The sequence below is a fragment of the Acinonyx jubatus genome, chromosome B3 (assembly GCF_027475565.1).
Source record: "Acinonyx jubatus isolate Ajub_Pintada_27869175 chromosome B3, VMU_Ajub_asm_v1.0, whole genome shotgun sequence".
Classification (NCBI taxonomy): domain Eukaryota; kingdom Metazoa; phylum Chordata; class Mammalia; order Carnivora; family Felidae; genus Acinonyx; species Acinonyx jubatus.
The window spans coordinates 121,800,386-121,821,417 of NC_069386.1; the positions used below are offsets into that span (position 1 = coordinate 121,800,386).

At 38.4% G+C, this 21,032-nt stretch overlaps 1 protein-coding gene across 32 annotated transcripts in view; it reads left to right on the top strand.

Moving 5' to 3' along the window:
• Window positions 1-21,032, top strand: part of NRXN3 (neurexin 3) — a 1,553,894-nt gene that overhangs the window by 1,368,875 nt on the left and 163,987 nt on the right. For all 32 annotated transcript variants that reach the window (XR_008299766.1, XR_008299767.1, XM_027066299.2 and 29 more), the window contains one exon: window positions 3,564-3,735. Coding sequence is in view for 30 of the 32 variants with exons in the window: in XM_027066299.2 (XP_026922100.1) it covers window positions 3,564-3,735 (172 nt within the window). In the remaining 2 variants the exon portion in view is untranslated. The remainder of the gene's footprint in view (window positions 1-3,563; window positions 3,736-21,032) is intronic.

Consider the following 21,032-nt stretch of genomic DNA (forward strand, 5'->3'; position numbering starts at 1 on the left):
GAAGTCTCAAAGTATGCACAGCCACGTGCTAGCATTTCCCACATGTGTGTTCTCCTAAAATCCTCACAAAAAGCTTCAAAGGTAGCAATTCGCTGTTCCCTTCCTCCGCAGATCCCTTTATAGCAGGGAAATTAGAAGTTAAATAACCTGCCCAAGGTCATATAGCTTTCAGAACCAGAGAGAGGTATTATTTGAACCATGCTATGCTAAAACCATGTTTATCCTATTGAACCAGTTAATTTCTCTGGTGCTCACAGGGTGTTGCATGTGGTCAAATGTTTAGATTTTTTTCCTTCTCATGATCTCATTTATCCCTTATATTTGAATGATATTTTCCTTCTTATAAAGTGGTATATTAATGATTATAATCATATCATTTTAGCCTTATAACGGTCCTAGGAAGCCTGGAAAACTCGTTTCCTGTCCCCGTAATACATTATTAAGAAATGGGTTCAGAAAAATTAAGTAACTTGCCCAAAGGTCAGTCAGGGCTGTTTCCAAAGCCAATGATTTTATCCCTCAAATGTTCTCTGGACACATGAGCCAGCAGAGTTTATCTTCATGGCAGCTGAGCGTGATGGATTCAACCATCGGCAACTGTATGGGCACTTGCCACAAGACTTATAATGAACTGAGACAAAGCAGTTAGCCACAGATTATAAAGCCACTGTGGTCCCATGACAAATGACAAGGAGGTTGCAGTAATGAAATCTTATTACTGCAAGTAAAGAGACCACATCTGAGGTCTAGCACAGCCACATTTACCACCGTGGGGAAACACAATGAAACATCTGGGTATAAGGGTCTCCATTGACATTGGCGGTAGAGCTAGCAGGATTAAGACGATCTCTCCGAAGCAGTGATTGCAGTGGCAAATGTGTGGCGCCTCAGATAAGGACCAAATATTTATTCTGGCAGAGATTAAATCTTTTCTTCCCCTGAATCTATTATGGATCTTGCAGAAAATCTGCCCAAGAATATTATCTCGCTGATCAGCCAACTCACTCAGCCAGAACTGTACTTTGCCACTGTTGTTGCTGAAAAGCAGCAGAATGCTGGTTTAAAGGTCTCCTCTCTCTGCCTAAAACTGTTCTCCATCCATGATTAATTAGTGACTCAGAGGTGAATTGAATCACCAGCAGTCCTCTCCATGTATCCAGGATTTATATAGTGGTTTCTCATTGAAGAACCGTGGTGCAATAAACAGTCCACATTTGCAGGGTGGGCAGAGGAGTAATGGCGTCTGCAGTCATGGTTTCTTAACTCCTTCAGTTCTCTCATTTTGTTAAACAGGTTATGACTGAGGTTACTATAGCCCTGCTTATTTAGGTATAAGGATGAGTAGGTTCTAACACACACAAACCCCCTTAGAAATGAAGGCCAACGCTTTAGGGGAATGCAGAAAAATCATATTATCTTTTCAGAATTCCTAGAGAATTAAGGAGAAAAAATAAAGTGGATCATAGCATTATTAATTATGGGCATGGAAGATGCAAAAAGAAAACCTTATCATCAGTTTCATTTATCCATTGTAATGCTAGGTACTTTATTTAGTACTGGAGATGTAGAAGTAGAAAAAAAAAAACCCAGAGAACATAGTGTCACAATAAACAGGGATTTGCGAACTCATAAGTGCATTTAGTCCCCATTTGAGGAGGCACCTTTTCTCAGAGTACAGAACATGGGAATTGCAGACATCATTTTACATTGCAAGCTGTGCTATCAGGGCACAAAAGAAATAATGATGTCCGTCCTGTATCACAGCATCCCTGCATGCTAAAAGCAGCCTTTCGTAGCTTAGGCTCCTACTTTCTAAAATCAAGACTCCTGGAGGGCACCTGGGTGGCTCAGTCGGTTAAGTGTCTGACTTCAACTCAGGTCATCATCTCACAGTTGTTGATTTTGAGCCCCGCATCAGGCTGTGTACTGACACCACAGAGCATGGAGCCTGCCTCAGATACTGTGTCTCCCTCTCTTTCTGCCCCTCCCTTCCTCTCAAAAATAAATAAACATTAAAAAATTTTTATTTTAAAAAAGACTGCTGGGTACCTGTCGATTCTTTTATCAGGAATAAGATGTGTTCACATACTAAAGGAAAATTGGCAAGATGAAGAAAGCCTGTCTTTTGAAAAAATAAGTGAAGTGTACCAAACTATATGGAAACCAGTGCCTAAAATCTCAGCATAAGTCTTAATTTATTGACTTTAAGCATACCAAGTGCTTAATAAATACTGTATTTATGTAATGAATTAATGAATGAACCCAATTACCAAATCTGAGATTCTGTGAAATCTTTCCTACATCTTGTTTATGTGGATTCTGGACTTCCCCCCCCCCCATATCTTTTTCTCATCCTTTGTCCCCTCCTTCTTTTCTTCCTGATTCTCCTCCTCCCCCCTTTCCTCTTCCACCTCCTCCTTTTTATTCTCCTTTTAATTCTTGAATAAGGAAATAGAGAATAATGAAGACTATGTGAACAAATACAATGGCAGGGTTACCACTAAATTTTATTGTCCTTGAATGTCCAACCTATTGCTTAGCTAGTAGGTCAGACAACTAGAGAAATGGAAAAAGGTGTCTCCCTCTCTCCTTGCCCATCCATCCTGACATCCCACATGCTACGATACCCTTCTACAAGGTTGAAATATGTGATCAGTAGGGTTACTTCCATTTTGTGTCTCATTGTGAATTCCAATCCCAACCCTTAGTTATTATAAATTACTGGAGGAGAAGAAAGAGCAGGAGTTTTATTCGCATTGTTTATGTTCGCCTCCTCCACCTTCACCATAATCCTCACGTTCATTGCCATAGTGTCACTCTTCTGGAATTCATTGTGTTCCCCCCCACCAGAAGTCTTTTTGGGGGGCCATTGAGGTTCTCTTCTGCTATGTAGCATAAAACTATAGGACTGAAGATGACACCCTTCTTTGGATGAACCTTAGGAATAGGGTTGCAAGTGTGGAAAGAGTTTCAGTCACCTGACCCTGAAAAGTCAAGCTCAGTTTCACTGGCCTCTACTGAGGGTACATGTTCTATGTGTTTTAGACCTAAAAAAAAAAGTATCATCAGGTGCTGACCTATAATGCTAACCCTTCTGCCACTGCTTTCTAACCATTCAATGTACACTTTCCCTTGGGCTTGATCCCCTCCCACGATGCACAAGCATGCGTATATTTCCTCCCTAATCCTTAATCTAAACTAGAGTCCAGTGTCTAATTACCTCTCTTAGAAAACAGGTTTCATTCATCTCACAGAAATCAACTTTGCAGTGTCACTACACAGTTGTTAGGTAGTTCTCTGGTTCCAGCTTTGATATCTGTTGAGAGCAATCAAATGATGTAACCTGTACAGTGCAGCCTGTGAGAGCAATTTGGGTGGCTTTATACCATTGGTTTTTATGTTCAGGATGAAAGCCCATGGAGAAATGTGGGATACTATTGTTAACTTCATGCTGACACCTCCCTCTGGGTACCTACGGATTTATTGTTAGTTGGAGGATCAACTTTAAAGGGAGAAAACCTATGGTTGGTGATAACTATGCCTTTTGTGTTTCTTTATCACAGGAACAGGGGAAAATTGGAGTTGTCTTCAATATTGGCACAGTTGACATCTCCATCAAAGAGGAGAGAACCCCTGTAAATGATGGTAAATACCACGTGGTGCGCTTCACCAGGAACGGCGGCAATGCCACACTTCAGGTGGACAACTGGCCAGTGAATGAGCATTATCCCACAGGTACATGTTTTACTGTCAATGACCACATACCATCTTTTGCTCTCCCATTCTTACTCTAAGTGTTGATTTCTCATAACTGTCACCGAATCATGAAACACTGGATATTAAGCACACATTTCATGTGTGTTTGTTTGTTTGTTTTTGTATGAGAAGATAAGGTATTCCTGTAGGGCTTGGTTCAGTGTAGGGAGCTTCTGGAGACTTACTAACTGTGCACCGAACACTGTAGGTTAACCTGAGGAATACTGCCTGACTGGCTCATACTAAAGATGATTACTGTAGGTTTTCCAGGGCATTGCGAATGATGACCAATGGAGGGAAGGGGTGCCTTCTCTATCAGGAGCTATTGTTGATAATCCCAGGATAATCAGTTTGAGATCTGGACTCTGTGGTGGCATTTAGTCAGATGAAGTTGAAGATACAGATGGTCAGAGATTTCATAAACACTGTAAAATGAAGTTTACTAAACTTAGAATGATGACCATCAAGTCAGGGTAATAATGAGAGAAAAACTGAGAGTGGAGTTTCATTCATCTGGTTGACTTGGCCAATTTTTTCTTTCATTTACACTAAACCTTCCTTGATATTTCAGAGAGTGGTTCTAGTAGGCATTTTAACAGCAAGCATACTGGTGTGGGAGGGAAAGGGGTTAATCATGTGTTTAAATTTTATGGTCAAGGAGCATTTGCCAACAAACTCCCAGAGCCAGATGGCCAAATCAAGGGCAAAGGGAGGAAAGGTCGCTTTCTTTTAAAGAGATCATTCAAATGATCCATTAGCTTTCCCTCTCATCTCTCACTTCTCCCAGGAAAAGCGCCCTCAATTCTGATCGTAAAAGTTCCAGGAGTAGAAGGGAAAATACTGTGGCGAAGGGCCTTTGTTCCACAATTGTATCATCACCTGGATGCAAGAGAATAGCTCAGAATACTGAATTTTTCACTAGTGTGGGCATGATGCTATGTTTTACTCTGTCTCCTACACTTCAAACTCTACCCCATAATTCTCTCACTGCCATCCTGTCAATTAGTGGAGTGAGCACAGAGGAAGGAAACCCAAAATACACTTCCAGAAGTTTAAGAGCTTCGGAGCTAATAATCATCACACTTTGGAGATATGCATCAAGTAAATTTACCTATTTGTGGCCCAAGAATTTTGAATGATTTGAGGGCTGTGATTGTTTTCATGCCCAATTCAGGATTCATTTTCTTTAAAAAACCAATCAGAAGTAATTTTGCTACTGTTTCCCATCCCATAGCCAGAATCTTCCTATGTTTTAAGAATCATGAGAGCATCTACAAACAGCATACAAGACTCCCAAGTTATTGAAATAAAAAGCCTCACCGACCCATTTATCTTCCATGTCAGTCTCCATACAATAGCCAGCCCAGCCTTTACTGGGAGTCTCTTGTCATACCCTTAGCACTTGTTAGATTAAGGCACAAAAATGACCTCATGCATTTATCTTTGAGCCTTTGAAGAGAGCCAGAAGTATTAGCAGCTACTATGAATTCTTATCATCATCCAAATTTGCTAGACACTAAGAGACCTTATTTTTAAATGTTTTGTGGTTAAACTCTGGGGGATGGGTGGTCAGGGGAATCAAAATAGCCTGAGATCTTAAAAGCTGCTCGTTTGCTCAATGGAAACATCGCTCTTTCTCCATGCATGTTATCATTGGCCCCACTGGTAGTGCTGTAGGATTTGTTGTGTTTCTATTAGGAATTTCAAAGATTTCTAAATTTATATTAGCCACTTTCCCTGAGCCAGTATAGAACCCAGAAGTTTGCTGAAGACTCTTTAATGGCCATTTCATAACCACAGATATGTAAGAAAACCAGTGACCCTTGCTGTGTGCCTATCTCTTTGTATCTTTAGTTCCAAATTATGGGTTGCTTACTATGTTTTCAAAACAGAATAAACCTTTCTTTAATGTCATTGCTTACCACTGAAAACAATTGTTACTAGTAATCCTTGGTAACTGTTATTTAGTAATAATAAGTATTATTATTACAGAACATGATACAGTATGGCAGTTATAAGTATGGGTTTTGGAGTCAAGTGGCTGGAGTTGGTCAGCTGTTAGTCTAAGGCAGGCTAGATTAAGATTTTGAAATGCCATAAGCACTGAAATATTTAGTGCCTCTACCCACAAGTAATTCAAAATACAACAACACTGTACCATAAAGTAAGTGTGTAAGAATTTCTAACACATATGATTTTTCTTCTCTGTCACGTTATGCTTTAAAAATACATTCTTTCTTCCCACATTCTCATTTTTTACTATTTTGTTTGGTTCCCTAAGTGTGTATTTTTCCTATTTGTGGATCCAGCTTCCTACCAGTAACCTTGGGCAAGTTATTTAACCTCCCAACCTCTGTTAACTAGTCTGTAAAATGGGATTATGGTAATACTTTCCAGGGCTAACATGAAGATTGAGTTGAATACATGTAAAATGTTCGACCTAATACTCTGTTACTTAATTCAGTACTCAATGAATGTTAGCTATGAGAATGATCAACCATTTGGGTAGCATTTTTTTTGACTGTTACGTATTCACTCAAACAGATCACTTCACTGACTATTAAACAACCCACTGTGCCCATCTCAGGGAGATGCTGTGTCTTTCCTAAAGTCACACAGTAAATGTGAAAGACCATATTCTCCCATTCTTAACTGGGCACAATTTCCACTATTGCTCCCACAAAAATTGGGGAATATTTTGAAAAATGCATGGATAGAAATGAGCATCTCTCTTCTTATGTCATCTTAAATTTATTCTTTTTTTTAAGTGTCCTATTACATAGGTCAGTACCAATCACCACGCAGAGGTGGTTATTGTAAGATGTGGAGTCAAAGATCCTTTTGAAAAGAAAAGGTTTCTTGAGCTGTGTTGAAAGACTCATTTGTAATGAGTCCAAGCTGTCCTCCTGACAACAGGGACAATATGCTTCCATGAAGCAGTTGAAGGAAGACTGAGTATTTGAAGGAGTGACCATCATACTTCATTGCCTAGATTGGAAAATGGCGTTAGAAAGTCCAAAACTATTTTTAATTTTTTTAAAGGGTAAATGTTTATTTTACCCTGGAAACATTTTACCTTTGAAACATTCTAGTCTTATGTTCCGCTCGATTCCGTAGGAGTGGTCACCTTTTGATTTTTGGATATCTTCTTTCTCTCCCTCTGCTACTGAAAGGATCCTCTTAACTAAATTTAAAGCATCCTTAGAGCAATCTGGCAAGGTTTAATTTATATTAAACCGTGAGATTAAAATACACCCTGTATCTGGGCATCCAGGAACAAAAGACATCTGGTCAGGCAAGCTTGACACAATTTCTACAAAAGTGATGTATTCTTTTCCCAAGCTATCCTATTTCATTCACTGTGATAAGTATAGAAACCATCAAAAGGACTTTAGTTGTGCTACTTGTCTCTTGCTAATGTATAAACAGTAAAGAAATATGGAAGAGCTCCTACAGCATATTCACATAAGTTATCTCATTTTGAGGGCATGCTCTCAGGAAGTGTTCCTGCCCAACAGGTCCCTGTGTATCACGATGAATGGGTCAACTCCAAAATCTTCTCATGGACATTCATAGGATTTTATGTGGCTCTACTGAAACATCCCACTGTGAAATATTTAGAAACCAGCTGGGTCCCGGGCATGCGGTATTGACTCTTTGTGAATCAGGAAGGATCCAAAATGAAAGTCGTTCTATAGCCATTGGGATCTGATATCACTTAATTCTCAGGATAGAACTCAAAAGCAACTTCTTTCTTTGAACCTGAAAATAGAAAGGCTAAGGAACAGGAGAGGGAAATAAAAGAAGAATCAGCCCAGAGCTGGCATCCAGGTGCTGACAAATGTTCCTTATAAAGCCTCTGATTACTGTCTTGACACAATGCAGTAGTGGGGACAAGAGAGGGGAGGTGAAAGGTGAGTTAAGCGTGAGGGATTAATTTTAGCCCCAGCTCCAGGCAACCTGGGAGGCTGAGCTGACTGGGATTGCTAAAGATCCTCTCTGCCATGCCTGGGTGGCTGGTTATGTCACTGGGGCCACTAGAACCCTGAGCAGGGTGCATGCAGTAAGAGGCCTTTTAGGTCAGAGACAGGCTTCCTGGAAACTGAAGCCTGAGAAGCAGCTCTGATGTATAGGACTTTCTCTTTTCCCACTGCAGATGGTGCTGAGACCAGAGTATCCATTGCTTTTCTTTTTTTCTTGATATTACATGCCAACTCATTGGAAGGGCTCTTGATTGGATTCCCCTTTTCCCGTCAGTAAAATGCCCCCTGATGACCTGAGCTTAAATGTCTGACCACCCAGCTCAGAACATGAAAGATGTAGAAGAGGTTCAAAAGGATGTTGAAGTGGTTCTTCTTCTAGGACAGTAGATTAGAAAACTCTTCATATTTGAATATGTCAAATTCCACAGAATCTTGTCTTTATAAGTATTGAAAGCACAAACATTGTTATAGTGCTTAGTGACGCTCAAAGTGCCTTCATATGCATTACTACATTTGAGCATCACTGTGTCCTGTGAGAGGGACCAAGTTTGGTATTATTACCACCATAGCCATATTCAGATTACATTTGAGGCTGTGAGGGGCTAAATAACTTACCCAGTATTCACACAGCTGAAGGAGTAAAGCCAAGATTCCTATCCTGATCTTCAGATTGCACTAATTCAAATTTCCTACCCATTTTCCTGTTTCTTAGAGTCATGATTTTATTGATACTAACATTAGGTTATTAGGGTTTTGTTTTGTTTTTTGTTTTTCATTTTTTCACCAGGAATATTCTCAAGTAGAAGTGCCTGCCTGGACCAGTTCAGTTAGTTAGGGTTTCTCAACTTTGGCACTCTTGACATTTGCGGCTAGATAATTCTTTGTTGCAGGGGGCTGTCCTCTGTATTGCAGAATGTTTAGCAGCCTCCCTAACTTGCCTACTAGAGGCCAATAGCATGTCTCCAATGCCAGGAGTCCTCTGGGGGACACAGTTACCCCTGGCTGAACAGCACTGAGTATGGAAAGTCTCCAACATATTTTATTTCAAATGCTTATTGTCCTTTTATAGCTTACACAGTACACATGCAATAAGAGAGATCTCTTTGTCCACATCTCATCTTCAGTTATTGAGATTTTGAAGAGTTAAAAACAAGTCTATGTTCTTGACATGATGCTGAAATTTCTCAGGTCTTGGGTTTTCATTAATTCCTACCCAGGAGGTTTTCATTCCCTTTCTTTCTCTTTGCCTGCAAACATTTGAGGCCTTGCCAGATTCGAAGCAAGCATTAAAACAAGCCCCATCTACTTGCTCATTCATCCATTCAGGACCAGTGTTGCTTTCAGTTCAACTGGAGGAAAAATAAAAACCAATCGTGAAGTCCTGCAAGGGGAATAACAAGTGTAAATACAGTCAAGAGGGAAAGCCCTATTTGAACATGTTTTCAAGACTGTACAGATATAATGGCAACTAGAGAGAGTCTCACTTAATGAATGTGTTTGAACATTGCTAGGTACATTTTAAAAACCATCTTATAAATAAGTTCTTCAAACATTTGGTCACAAAAAGTATCAATTAATCACTCAAACCAGTGCATCCTGAATACTTGGACTGCTAAATAGTTCAACTTGTTGTCAGGAATGAATTAGGAGTCACAAACAGGTGAGTTTCTACTTATAAGGGACTTGTAACTTGTTGGGGTTAGTCTTTGGTGAAAAAAAATGTTTAGGGGTGCCTGGATGGCTCAGTTGGTTAAGCGTCAGACTTCCGCTCAGGTCATGATCTCCCAGTTCATGAGTTGGAGGCCCTCTTCAGGCTCTTCGCTGACAGCTCAGAGCCTGGAGCCTGCTTCTGATTCTGATTCTGTCTCTGTCTCTGTCTCTCTCTCTCTCTCTCTCTGTCCCTTCCCCACTCACATTCTGTCTCTCTCTCTAAAAAGAATAAACGTAATTTTTTTTAATGAAACTATTTTAAAAATGTTCAAAATCTTTTCACTAGATTTTTTTTTTTTTATTTTTATCTTTTTATGAAGCACTGTTCTTTAACTGGGCTACAAATGAGATTATCCTGGGAACTATTATAAACTACCAGTTCTCAGGCCCCAGTCTCAGGTAATCTAATTTAATTGGTCTGGGGTGTGGTCCTTAGATCAGCAGCATCAACATCACCTAGCAGCTTGTTAAAAATGGGGCATCTTGGGCCTCACCACAGACCCACTGAATTAGAATTTGCATTATAATAAGATACTCAGGTAATCCGTGTGGAGTGTTAAATTTGAAAAACACTGGTCCAGGCATCAGTAGTTTTAAAAAGCTCCCATGGTCATTCTGTATGCAGGTAGGTTTGAGAATCACTGTTATTGAGAAAGCTAAAAATGACTCTTTTTCCTCCTTTCAGACTGACTACAGGGTTGTTCGACATGGTAACCACTAATTAACCACATTAGCCACACTTGCAATGCAGCTGATATGACTGAGACCCTGAAAATTTATTTTTATTGAGCAATTATTATGTCCTAAGCACTGAGGATTTAAATACATTTTTTACATTCAGTCCTGTGGCCAGCACTATGAGGCTAGTGGCTGATGGCTTATATTGGACAGTGCAGGACTAGAATATACTCTCTCTTATTTCCTTTTAGTTATTATATAAATGTAAATATTTACATCATCAATAAACTCATGGGCATTTACCTTCTGAACTCACCTAATGTATTTTGTCATTGTACAATCACTGGTTAATCACTCCACTTGAATCATGGGATTGTTATCCCAGAGATATAGAAATGGCAGATGCTACTATCAACCAAATTCATCCAGATGGTGATGGCTACTCTTTTTGAGCATTTCCTACCTACTTCCCACTTCAGGTATAACATATTATTTACCCTTGGTACAACCCTTGAGATCGCTGTTAATTTTATGCCCATTTCCTAGATTAGGAGCCGTTCAGAGACTTTAGGTACTTGACTAGCTCACAGAATTTTTCTCTCAGGTTAAATCTCTAGTTTCTGCCAAGTTACAAGTTAGCATTTCCCTGGGCATTTATGACATTTGCTTTGCTCCACAACATTGGTTAGTTCTTTGGGGACTTTGGCAGCCTCTTTCTTTTCACAATCCTCTTTTACCTTCTAGCACCACCTCTACATGGATGGGAAGGGCTTTATTAGATGAAAGTCTGTTTTACTGTTTAATGGTCTTGCTTGGGGGATAGGAGAGTTTTGAGAGGGTGCATAGTATTTTTTTTTCTTTAATTTTTGTTTTATCAGGCAACCTTCCTTTCTCTTCTGTGAATTCCCAGCCACAAGATAAATAGCCTTGTCTCTTACAAGTTAAATACAATTACTGCTATCAAACCTACAGTCTTCCTGTCCCTGTAAATGTCTCTTAGAAGCTGATAAGTGTTTCAAGGCAAACTGTGAGCTTTTGGCTAATGCTAAAATTAAACATAACCACCACAAAACGACAAGAATACACACACAAGCGCAAGCACATTTATATACACGCACATGTTACATGCACACACACCCTATGGAAGGGAACATTTGGGATAGAGGGAAAAGGAACTCATAAACACATGACACATGGACACAAGACACATGTCCCCGAGACACTAAACCAACACATGACTCAAGGTTATTTATGATACAAGTAAATAACACGCAAAGGAGTTTGTAACCATTATGAAGATTTACACCAGATAATATGACAGCAATTATAGTGACTAAAGACATTATTTATCCAGAATTCATTTGTAAATGGGGCAGTGCTTTTGATATAGAGAGTTGTTCATCAAAAGAATAGTGTTTCTGGAAACTTCTATAGGACTTTATGAGGTACACATCTTGGGTCTTGGTTCATGCTTTTCTCATCTTTCATAGACTGCCTTGAGATTTAGAAGGGAAGATGGAATTTAACAAATTAAAAGCCATATGTTAATTATTTACTTAATCATACATTAAATGGTATATATGTTATAGTCTAGGAACTCAGTGAGAGAAGTAAAGAGAAAATTGAGGGTCACTTCCAGACCATTAAGATCATTCAACTAGATACGTAAAGAAAAGGATTTCTTAATTTCTGTGAATAATGAGTACATGTACATATGAAACCAAACACTTTCAAGATTAGAAATACAGTGTGGTCACTTTTTATGTGATTTTTAAATTATGCTCACTTGAGATTAATGTGACATAAAAGTACTAATGACATCTCACTCTATGCAAGGCATCTATAATTAACACAGATTCTTCCAAATTAAACCAATCATCAAATATTGCATAATGTCAAAACCAGGCTAAGTGAATTGTGTTTGATTTTTCCTATTGTCACCAAGAAGCTCCAGTTTAGATAGTAAATAGAAATTCTGGTCTACAAAATGGGTCTTAATTATTAAAATTCAGAATCATTATCCTAACCGTAAAATGCAACTACCCTGTACTGTTTTCTCTCTGCCCCAGAGTTAGATGGACATCAAATGCCCTAAGACCTGTCCAAGAGTGTAGCTTTATTTATAGAAAAATTTCCCACTTCAGTCTCTTCAGTTTAAGTCTTATACAAGGTTGCAGGGTCCCTGTAGTTATTTAAAGTCTAAAAAGAACATTGAGCTTCTTATAGAAAGGCGGTGCATAAATATCCAATAATAATAATATATATTCACACACAGTATGTCATTTATAATTCTATAAGGCACGGAGTGTAATGAAAGGCACTCTAAACTGTAAATCACTCAATCGATTGTAATCATATTGCAGCTCATCTCAAAGAGATAAAGACTTTCCACTCCTCTAAAATCCCTGTCAATACCCCAGCAGGCTGAAGAAGGAGCAAAGCAGGGTCAGAGGAGGAAAGAGAGAACGAGTCAAGGACAAAGGGACACTTTTAATCTTCAGTTCATGGAGTGAATGTGGACTGGATTTGATTCCCACTGATACTTAGTTTGGTTTATGAGATGCTTTCTTTTTCACATGGTACTTTTATAGCCTTACAGTAAGTCCCTGATGCTCTGTGTGTGCCTCGATGGAGGGGTTTGCCACATACCAATGATTGATATACGGTGCTGCAGAAGAACAATTGGGAACTTAGGCATATAAGTGGAAAATGACAGTTCAAGCCAAAAGCTAAGGTTATATCAAACTGTATGTTGGAAATGAGTTGATAATGGGCCAGAAGAAAATTTATATTGTATTTTCAAGCAGCAGTGACACTTCAGAAGTCTCTTCACTAACTGATGTTTCCTTTTATTAAGAAGAGATGTTGCTAATCCCCCATCCTCATCAACAGGGTGAGTTTGAGTGGAGTGATCTCCTTATTATGCATTTATTCATTCCACCACTCAACAAATATTAATTCAAAACCTACTTTGCATATGAATCCATGCCAAATGATGGGTAGATGATGGGAAATAAAACAAAGCCTCTGCCCTCAAGGATCTTATAGCCTAGTGAAAGAGAAGGGCATATACACAAGCAAGATAATTTTCATACTTAAATTATATTATGCAGTTATTAAGTGCCAGGCATCACACTAAAACTTATATTAAATCTCTAAAGTAGCCCTAAGAGGAAGAGACTATTTTTATCAACATTTTACGAATGGTAACATGGAGGCCTGTTAGGTTAGCTCTCTCGGGGTTTTAAGCTAGTACACAAATACCTGGAATTCAAGCCTGTATCTCTTGGGAGGCAAATGTAATGCTTCTGTGCACTAGACCATATTGTACCTACAGTTCTAAGTAGCATAAGAAGGCACTGCAGGTGACATCTGGATTCAGTGGCACACATAGGTACCTGATGGAGCCTGAGGACCAGATAGGAGTAGCATGGGATAGAATTTGGGATGTGACCTAGGGTCCTCTAGGACAACGCTAACCAACTCTGCTCCCCTACTTACCTAGATATACAGAAGCATAAACTGTGACATGACAACCTGCAACATTCACACTGAAGGAACAAACAGGCAGCCATTGTTCATACCTTATTTCACTTAGTGTGATCTGCCCAATGGTTACAGGAGACAAGTATTAATCTCTTTCTTTTATAGAAGAATAAGCCAAGGTTCTGGGAGCTGATCACATTTGTTGCAGTCACAGGTGCAGAAGGTGTCAATACTGGGATTCTATATAGATTTTTGTTTGTTCCTATACTCCTCTCTCTTACCCCATATTTCCATCTGTTTCCTAGGGGTACTTCAGTTTGTATTGTGTATAGAGCTCAAAATCATTTGGCTGACAGAGGTAAATTCACATGCAAATTTACTATTGTTTTCCACATCCCAGTGCATGCAGTATAGTCTGTAATCACATTATTAAACATTTACTAGAAATGTGTTTCTGCCTGATGCACAATTGCCAGTCTCAATGTTTAATTAAACTAAATTTGTTTTCATTTTAATCACATTACTGAAATGTGGTTTTCTCGGAGTTCAATGGTGAAATCTTCATTCCAAATGCCTGCAAGTATGTGAGAGCTGTGTATCCTGGACAAGGGTATGAGGATATTATAACATATCCTTGAATAAGGGATTTTAGGGGAATAATGTTAATTAATAATACGTGACACTGATATAGTACTTATTTTGTGTCAGGCTCACAGATTATCACCTTGAATTCTCACAGCATCCTAGAAATTGATTCTATTATTATTCTCATTTTGGAGATGAGGAAACAGAGTCTCAAAGAGTTTGAGTAATATACTCTTCAGTATCCTACAACTAGTAGGTGATGAGGCCAACTTGGATTTGAACATAGGCATGGAAAACCTGATTGATTTATTTTATTTTATTTTATTTTATTTTATTTTATTTTATTTTATTTTATTTCATTTTATTTCATTTCATTTCATTTCATTTCATTTCATTTCATTTCATTTCATTTTATTTTTTAATTTAATTTAAGCGTTTTCTACACCCAACATGGGGCTCAAATTCACAACCCCAAGATCAAGAGTCACATACACTTCTGACTGAGCCAGCCATGTGCCCCCCTGATATCTTCATTTAGAGAAACTTCTTCTCTAAAAGGCCAAATAATAAAAATTATAGGCTCTGCAAATTATGAGGTCTTTGTTGCAATTATTTAACTCTGCTGTTGTGCAAAACAACCCTAGACAACACATAAATGAATGGGCAGTGCTGTGTTCTAATAAAACAATTTACAGAAAGAAACTATAAGCCAGATTTACCCATTGGTTGTAGTTAAGGAGTCCTCGATCTAGATCATGCATATTTTGAAGCCTATACTCTGTTGTTACTGATCCATTAGCTTTATTTTGTGGATTGTTTTATCTCTGTTAAGAATAAAGGGAACAAGATAATCGCTAAGTGGATGAGTTAAATCTGAGAGACATGAGGATAGTATTAAGTAGAGTATTGTAGACCCACTGGTGAGGTTAATTCAGGATAAAGAAATACACAAGTGGGACACACAATCCATGTACCTGTACTTAAACAAAAATCCAACCATACACTGTTTTCTTAACTGAACACCAAAGACACAGATTCAGTTCTACCTTCATTTATGTTATGTCGTACATTGCTTAGAACAAGATCTGAAAATAACAAACTAAAAGCCTTAATATTTCTCTAGTTCTGCTACTTCTACTTGTAACGGTAAGTGGTAGTGATCCAAATACACTCTTTCTCACACACTTCTTAAGGGAGTTGCATACTTTTCTTTTGAATTTATTTATTTATTTTTTTTAGCCGGCTCAGCTTCCCTAACCTATTCTCCATAGCCCTTCTGCATAAAGGCTCCACCTGACCTCTTAGCATTTATCTTTTCTTTTACCCACTCACTGATATGTCCATCTTCTGAGTCCCAGAGAACCTTCTTTTCATTTTCTTGGCATTGGTTGTCCCTAACTGGTTGTTGGGAGCTTCCTACTTATGCTTTTATTCTGTTTTTGGCCATTGATCTGCCATTTCTAGGGTGGACTCTTCTTAGATGTGATCCAGCTTATTTATTTTTGTTCACTTCTGGAGATTTTAGAATCTGTTTCTATTTATTAAAGGAACAAGTACCAGATTCTACTCTATAGATGTATGTATATGTGTATGTATATGTATATGCATAGCATGCACAAGTTTAAATTTTTAAAAATCAAACTAAGGAAGACCAGATTTTACTAATAGAAAATTGCAGCCCCTCCACATTTTTCTGACCTCAGTATTGACTCTAATAAGAGTCAAAGTTTCCACTCTCAGAGTAGAAAGCATATACCACCAGACTTTGCTCTCTACCACCCAAGCAAAGTAGTCACAGTGAGGGAATCTATTAATTCCCCCCACCTCTTTTTTTTTTTTTTTTGACTCAAAGTGGCAATATAGCAGGTGTTCAATAAATGTGAAACTGCACATCTGTGCTGAAATTATTGGAGACTTTTGACTCCATTGTGTATATACAACAGTGTACATCAAGGTAAAGAGTATCCTTTACAAGCATTACATATGCTTAATTTCGGGGCACCTGGGTGGCCCAGTCGGTTAAGCCACCTCTCTCTCTGCCCCTCCCCTACTCACACGGTCTCTGTCTCTCTCAAAATAAATAAATAAACTTAAAGAAATTTTAATATACTTAATTTCATTTTAAATAAAATCCAAATATGACAGATTTTTTTATTATGAAAAGCTTTTGAAATTTTACTGGGAAATTTTCTTTGTTGTCACAATTAAATCTTATTTGAGATGATTCACTATAGGTCTTGAAGAGTGAATTTCCCAGTGTACTTAGACAAAATGGTAGAAGAGAAAAAGAACATTCAGGCATCCATGAAAGTTTAAAAAATAACTAAATATAAATCTGACATAGATATATATGTAGAGTAAAAATAAATCTAAAATCTTCTCAGACAGCCAAGGTTTAGAAATACTTAGTAGGTCATTTTCAAACCTATATAAAACTGTTGTGAGCTGTTGACTATTTCAAATAAAATAGGAATTTATATAAGTGAAGTACAAACTGAAATAGAACCAAAATGCTTTTAGACTTTCAAAATGAATAGCCAGAAATTTACTGAATTTTCTGTGTGGTGAGGGTGGAGCTGGACCTCCAGAGAGGAAAAAAAATGAAGCTAATACATGGAAAAGAAGATATTGCTCCCAGGGGGCAATTGAGATCTCCTAGAGGGGAGAAACCAAGTGAAATCTAACAGTCTTGCTTCATTTTGTAGCTTTCTTCTACTAAGACCTCAGAGAATTTTGAGTTCCAAGAAGGTCCATAAAGGGAATTTTGAAATACTCTTAACAGATCTGTTCTTGAAATAAGGCCACTGAACTGAGCAAGGTGCTTTGCCAACACATTGACTCAGAGTCCTGACCAACCCTGATCCCAGGCCTTTACGACAATTCTCTGGCTTTATTCCCATCCCCAGTAGCTGTACAAAATTCATCCACAACACTTCTTCCAAGCCCTACCTTCTAGTGATCTGGTTGAAATGCACTAGTAGTTGTAGAGGTCACCAATAAACACTCAGGCCAAAACATTAATGAACTTTTCAGTCAGTAAATCCAGCTCATTCTGTGGCTGCATAATTACATAGCTGCATCATTCTGTCAGGTTGTAGTTGCTTTAATTTTTTCTGGTCAATGAGAATAATCAATATAAGTATACTTTGTTCCTCTTGCTTGTGGCTTTGATTTCTTGATTTGTGTCACTCCCCTCCACGGCAGCTACTTTGAACAAGTGAACTGTTAACTGCTCAAGAGTTTGAGCAGTAATTGTGTACCTTCAAACCTCACTGCCTTTTAAATGGGTACTAAAACCTGAAATCCGAATTGTCACAGCCAACTTCTAGGGACAGAAGCAACCCTAGTATCTGCATTCCTTTGTTAACAGAAACCATGCAGATCCTTCTGTGTAAGTATTTATTAAGCATCCATCTCTATAAATCTTTGTACTAGAAAGTGAATAATAAATAGGAATTGGACCATTATTCAATCAGAATATATATATATATATATATATATATATATATATATATGTATATAATTTATTTATTTATTTTGAGAGAGAGAGAAATTGCAAGCTTGAGCAGGGAGGCGCAGAGAGAGAAGGATAGAGAGAAAATCTCCAGCAGGCTCTGCACTCTCAGCTCAGAGCCCATCATGGGGCTTGAACTCACAAACCATGAGCCCAAGACCTGAGCTGAAACAGAATTGATCTCTTAACCAACTGAGCCACCCAAGTGCCCCTCAATCAGAACATATTTAAATCAAACAGCATAATTAAGGAAGAAATTTATTTATTTACTAATCACTGTGTCTAGGTTCCCTTTCAGAGTCACACCCAGATACAAATCTTGGAAAGAAAAAAAAATAATAATAAGATACATCTTTGGACAGCATCCCTGAATTTGGTTAGATGGGAAATTGCAATCCCTGTTCAGAAATCTAAAAACCTGTAAGGATTCCAATGTGATTTAAAATAAGCCACCATCCCTGATAATCCAAAATGAAAACATCAAAACAAGAAAACTGCATGTGCTTCTCTCACCTGTTTCATCTCTGGTCCTAATTGTGCCTTGTACTTAGTCATGTTCTCAGTGCTTTTTGACAAGAAAGCAATGAGGCATCAGCAGACACTGCATGAACTTCAGTAGGCAAATCGAGTCACTCAAGGGCCTTCTTTTAATATCTTGGATCATTATTGGAAAGATAAAAGTGGGGTTTCTGAACGAGTAAAATTCAAAGGAACTTAGCAATTAGAGTGGTGATAATACTAGGTCACCTGGTACATTTTCTTGGTTGGTTCAGAAATTTCTACACAAACGGACTACTCTAATTTGACTAGTATAATTTGCAATGTTACAGATGATACAGTTTGCCTTTCTTCTACCAAGAAAATAGATCTGTCTTATTTCTCCTCTTCGGCTTGAAAAGCATTTTTGTTCAACTCCATTATCACTAGGAATGTCATTTGAAATTATTCTCAGTCATTTCTTTAAATCCTAGATATTTTTTTCTTACAGATATCTAAGAGCTGTTTCTTGTGGAAAGGTGCAAAGTTCTATGGAGAATATATGAAGACATTCTTTCCTTTGAGATATTTATAAATTCTCTCTACACAAGATACACACACACACACATCAATGGGTAAATACTAAAAACCTTGCATTTGCGTCAGCACAAATAAATATGTGGAAGCATAAAATAGCCTAATGATCTTTAGATAGTCCTCAGATAACCAAGATTTAATATCATGTTATTTAATATCTTATATTAAATAGTTAAAAGAAGGGAGAGTTATTAATATTTTATTCATATATTTCAATTTTGTAGGTTTTAAGAGGTTATAAGAACCTTGGTAATCATTTAAACTTTCAAAGATAATAAGTTAATAATTTATTGGAGTCAGAGCACCTGCCTCTGTTTGAGGTAGCAGTAGTCTAGTCATCAATTTCATGAATATTCTTGAGCACTTAATATGTGTCAGTATTTCATGTCACTCTGTGTTAGAAAAGGGATTGTGGAAGTAGGATGGTGTGAAAAGATTTTTCTTTAAATCTTGTTTGTAAGGTGATTATAGTTTCATACCAAACAATAGCAACAGCAACAAAACATGCCCTCAAGAACTGATATTCACTTGCAGGATAGAGGAGTCTGGGTTCTAGGTAAATATTTTAAATGTATGGATAATATTGCAGAATTGTTGACCACTTTCTTAAAAGTATTAAAAAAACTGATTTTCTTTTAAGAAATTGATATTCTGGCCAATACATCTACAATTTGAGCTAATACTCGAGGTGTGACTTAAAACATGACATACTTCTAATTATTGACAACTATGTGTCATTGGAGTTGTCAGTCAAAACATCTAGATGTTAGTTGTTCTTACTCTTTATTTAATCCCTTAGCTTTTGATTGTTTTGATGCTTCTCTCTACAATCCAACTGCCATGCTAATGTAATACAATTCTGACACCAGCTATTAAGTCCTGGAAAAATAACTTCTAAACTCTCTTCAGTGAGTTTATGAAGGTCACTTTTCGCTGATCCATTAGCTTTAAAAGGAGTTGAAAAGGCAGGGCCTGCTTTTTAAAAGCCAAATTGCAAGGTGGGAATGTTGTTTTGTCTGGTTTTGGTCTTCAATTCAGTGTTTTGCTTTGTTTTTATTGTCTTGTATTAGTAGGGAGTGTGGTGAAGTGGATCTTTCTATTCTAAGCCTCAGGAACGCTATTTGTAATCAGTGATTATTCATATCCTGCAGGAACATCAATGGTTTGCTTTGGTTCGAAGGTTGGAGTAAGGGATGGGAGTAAAGGCAATGTTAGCTCAGAAAAAAAGGCAATCCTTTTCTATTCCCCACGGAATCCTTTACGGAGTAAAAAAAAAAAAAAAATCCATTGGTAGGTAGGGGCTACAGTTCCAGAACATCTTGCCATTAAGTCCAGCCTGCTTTTCTTACAAGCCTCTATCTACCCCTCATTTGAATAGTGATGACTGGAGGTTACATAAGTTGCTGAATAGCCCCTTGTTACCTCTCGAGTCAGCCCCACCACCCTCCCACTCTTAATCTGGTCCAAGCTAGAAATGGGGACCAGAGAAGTATCAGCGCTTCTCTGCTTTTCCTGCCCTGTCCCGGCTTCCTCAGGTTCCTGACCTGTCCCTCTCCTCTGAGGAGCTGTGTTACTGCATCCCTTTCCTTCGAATAGATAATTATCTCTTAAGAATGAACAAGAGGGCTAAATATAGGTGGCAGGTCCTTCCTGATGCCTCCCTGTCTCCATTCCAGGACCCCTAAGTCTTGCACCACACAAGCTCCTCTGACTCCACAGATAGCAGCTGAGCACCTCCCCCTCTTTCTGTTGGTCCTTGATGGAAACCCTCACATAGGAAGCTGCTTCATTTACCCAATCTCTGCTTCCCAGTCTTTGCTGGATTTCCCAACTCCTGGCTGTATCTGAGTAACAGAATCGTTCCAAACCTTTGTTACTGATTGGCTTATGTGTCTGTGGGTCTTATAGGTGTGTTTTTCGGCGGGCTTGGATGGAGCTAGATGGTCTTGATGGCCTCCCTCACATGTTTGGGGCCTCAGCTAAACTGGAGGAGTGGCTTGGATGGCTGGGGTCTTTCTTCTCATGGTCTCTCATCCTCCAGGAGCTGAGACTGGTTTTGGCTTTCTTGATATGGCAGTCTCGGGCTTCAGCAGCGTGAGAGGGCAGCACTATCATGCCAAGGCTGTTCAAAACTCCACTTACATCCTGTTTGCTAATGTGCCCTGTGCAAAACAAAGCAAGTGTCAGGGCCAACCCAGAATCAAGGGGTAGAAAAGTAGACTAAAGCTCTGATGGGTGGAGTGACA